The sequence below is a fragment of the Felis catus genome, chromosome B1 (assembly GCF_018350175.1).
Source record: "Felis catus isolate Fca126 chromosome B1, F.catus_Fca126_mat1.0, whole genome shotgun sequence".
Taxonomy (NCBI): domain Eukaryota; kingdom Metazoa; phylum Chordata; class Mammalia; order Carnivora; family Felidae; genus Felis; species Felis catus.
The window spans coordinates 42,377,656-42,379,777 of NC_058371.1; the positions used below are offsets into that span (position 1 = coordinate 42,377,656).

General features: G+C 37.7%; 1 protein-coding gene across 1 annotated transcript; it reads right to left on the bottom strand.

Moving 5' to 3' along the window:
• Positions 1–454: 454 nt before the first annotated feature.
• TCIM (transcriptional and immune response regulator) lies at positions 455–1,858 on the bottom strand. The gene has a single exon (XM_003984767.6). It carries the CDS (start codon positions 1,719–1,721, stop codon positions 1,398–1,400), a length of 324 nt encoding a protein of 107 aa, XP_003984816.1. The 5' UTR covers positions 1,722–1,858; the 3' UTR covers positions 455–1,397.
• Positions 1,859–2,122: the final 264 nt, after the last annotated feature.

Consider the following 2,122-nt stretch of genomic DNA (forward strand, 5'->3'; position numbering starts at 1 on the left):
ATATTGGTATATATAGAATAAACATTGATAACCCACAGAATCTTGATCCTAATTTGGACTCCAACCCCAAAATATACTGTTTTGGAAGAAATAAATGTGTATATATATATATATATATATATATATATAGTCTCTATAGACACAGAGGAAAAATTTCAAAAATATGGTGAAAAAGGTTTTTTTAAAACTCACTCTCAATGGACATATAAACAGCACTTGATGAGGCAGTCAATGAATTTCTGTCTATATCTTGTATTCTAAAGTTGGGACAGAGAAACTTCTTAGATATTTGAAGAATTTGTTTTGAAAGTTTGACAATTAATGTAAAGCTACTCTAAAAGCATATGTTACTTTTAGAGCAAAATCCTTACAAAGGTTCATAATAGTTTATAATAATAAATATTAACCATCCTACTTTTTCCTTTGAGACCAATCATCACAGACCAAGAGCAGCTAAGTTTATAATAATTTATTACAGTTGCATATCATTTGTTTTGTATAATAAATTATAGAAACCATAGCATCTTTATAAACTATTTAGTATATCATACTCACTTCCTAATGCTTACTGCAGTAACTGTAAGAAATCTAATTAGATTATGTTTTAGCATTAGAAGATAAAAAAATTATAAAATTTTTTCGCAGTACTTTGGATTTATGAAAGACCCCATTATTTTAACTTTTGTTTAACCAGTTTGAAATGTATATAAACTTTTTATAAACCAGAAGGTGGTCTAACCGAGCTGCTAGAAGTATTGCATAATTTGTAACTTACACCCTTACGGTGCACTTTTTCAGGCACTGTAAAAAATGCAAATAAATAATCAATTACTGATCTCTAAAAAACCTATACCAATAGACAACATTGAAATTTGGCAACACTTTGAACACTCAAATAAAAAATTTAGTAAACATCGGAGCAGAGTATTCTCTCTCCCTGTTTCCCCCTCTCCCTCCTCCCTCTTCCTACCCACTTTCATTATGGAAAAAAAAAAGTTCAGGTTGATTTTAAGTCCTAGGGCCTGAGAAAGAGACCCTGGCTGCAGTTCTTTCTTCAGCCTTAAGAGCCCATAACAGCCAGCATTCTGTTATCTTCAGCCTCAGTCCTCATTACATCTGTTCAGACTCTTCTCCTGACACCAGCATCGGTCCTTTCCCGCAGGGAGAGTTTTCAAATCCTTGTCGAAAGCATTTTGTTCTCCACTGTAACAGCACAGGCGTGAAATTGGTTGGAGTCTTTGTAACCGGTTTTTTCTGTTCCTTTCCAGCCTCTGCAGTCCTGATGGAAGAGAAGCTCGCAGGGCAGCAACAAAATGCTGCATGTGTTAGGGTCTCTCGAACCCTCTCGGTCTTTAAATGTCTATTCTTGGATAATGTCCTTATCCATCCTCTTGTCCTCAGTGAACTTTGATGGAATATTTCCGCAGTTTCAGAAATTGGAAAAGCTTGTCTTTCGTCCTCTTCTTCAGGGCCATCAGGGCTCGTGTTTTCTCCTCCAGATCTTGATCTATGGCAAATATGATCTTAGCTCTCTCCTCCGCTTTCTTGTCCCCAGAGTTTTTGAAAAGTCTCTGTAGAGATTCTTGGTCTATGTTTTCAAAGATGTTGGCCACAGCTTTCTTCCGCGAGGCTGTATCGAAGTGATAGCCGTGGATGGAAGGGCTCACTCGCAGCGAGGTGGACATGGTGATGGTGGCTTGGTGGCTTTGCCTTGCTTTCATCGACGTGAGGATCTTCGGGAATTCGGCTCCCGGGCTCTCCAGAGAGTCTGTAGCAAAATCATTCCGGGACTGCTATTTAAAGTGTGAATAAAAGCTCCAGGCTCAAATTACACTGGTGACATCAGAGTGATCTCAAGGAAGAATAATCACAGACAAGTTTAACAGTTGAGTTGCCAATATCCTGTTCTTGTGCAAAATGTCAAAAGCTGTGCTTGGTGATAGAGCAGAGATGTGGGGATTTCTTTTTACCTCATCTGTGGCAATAGGATTATACTGGCTTGGGTCCTTCTTTTAAAAATAGCCAAAACCAGGGAAGGGCAAAGATAAGACACAAACAAGGTGGCTTAGACTCTCAAAATCTTTCCCAACAACAACCGAAACAAAGGCTTCTGTTAACTACA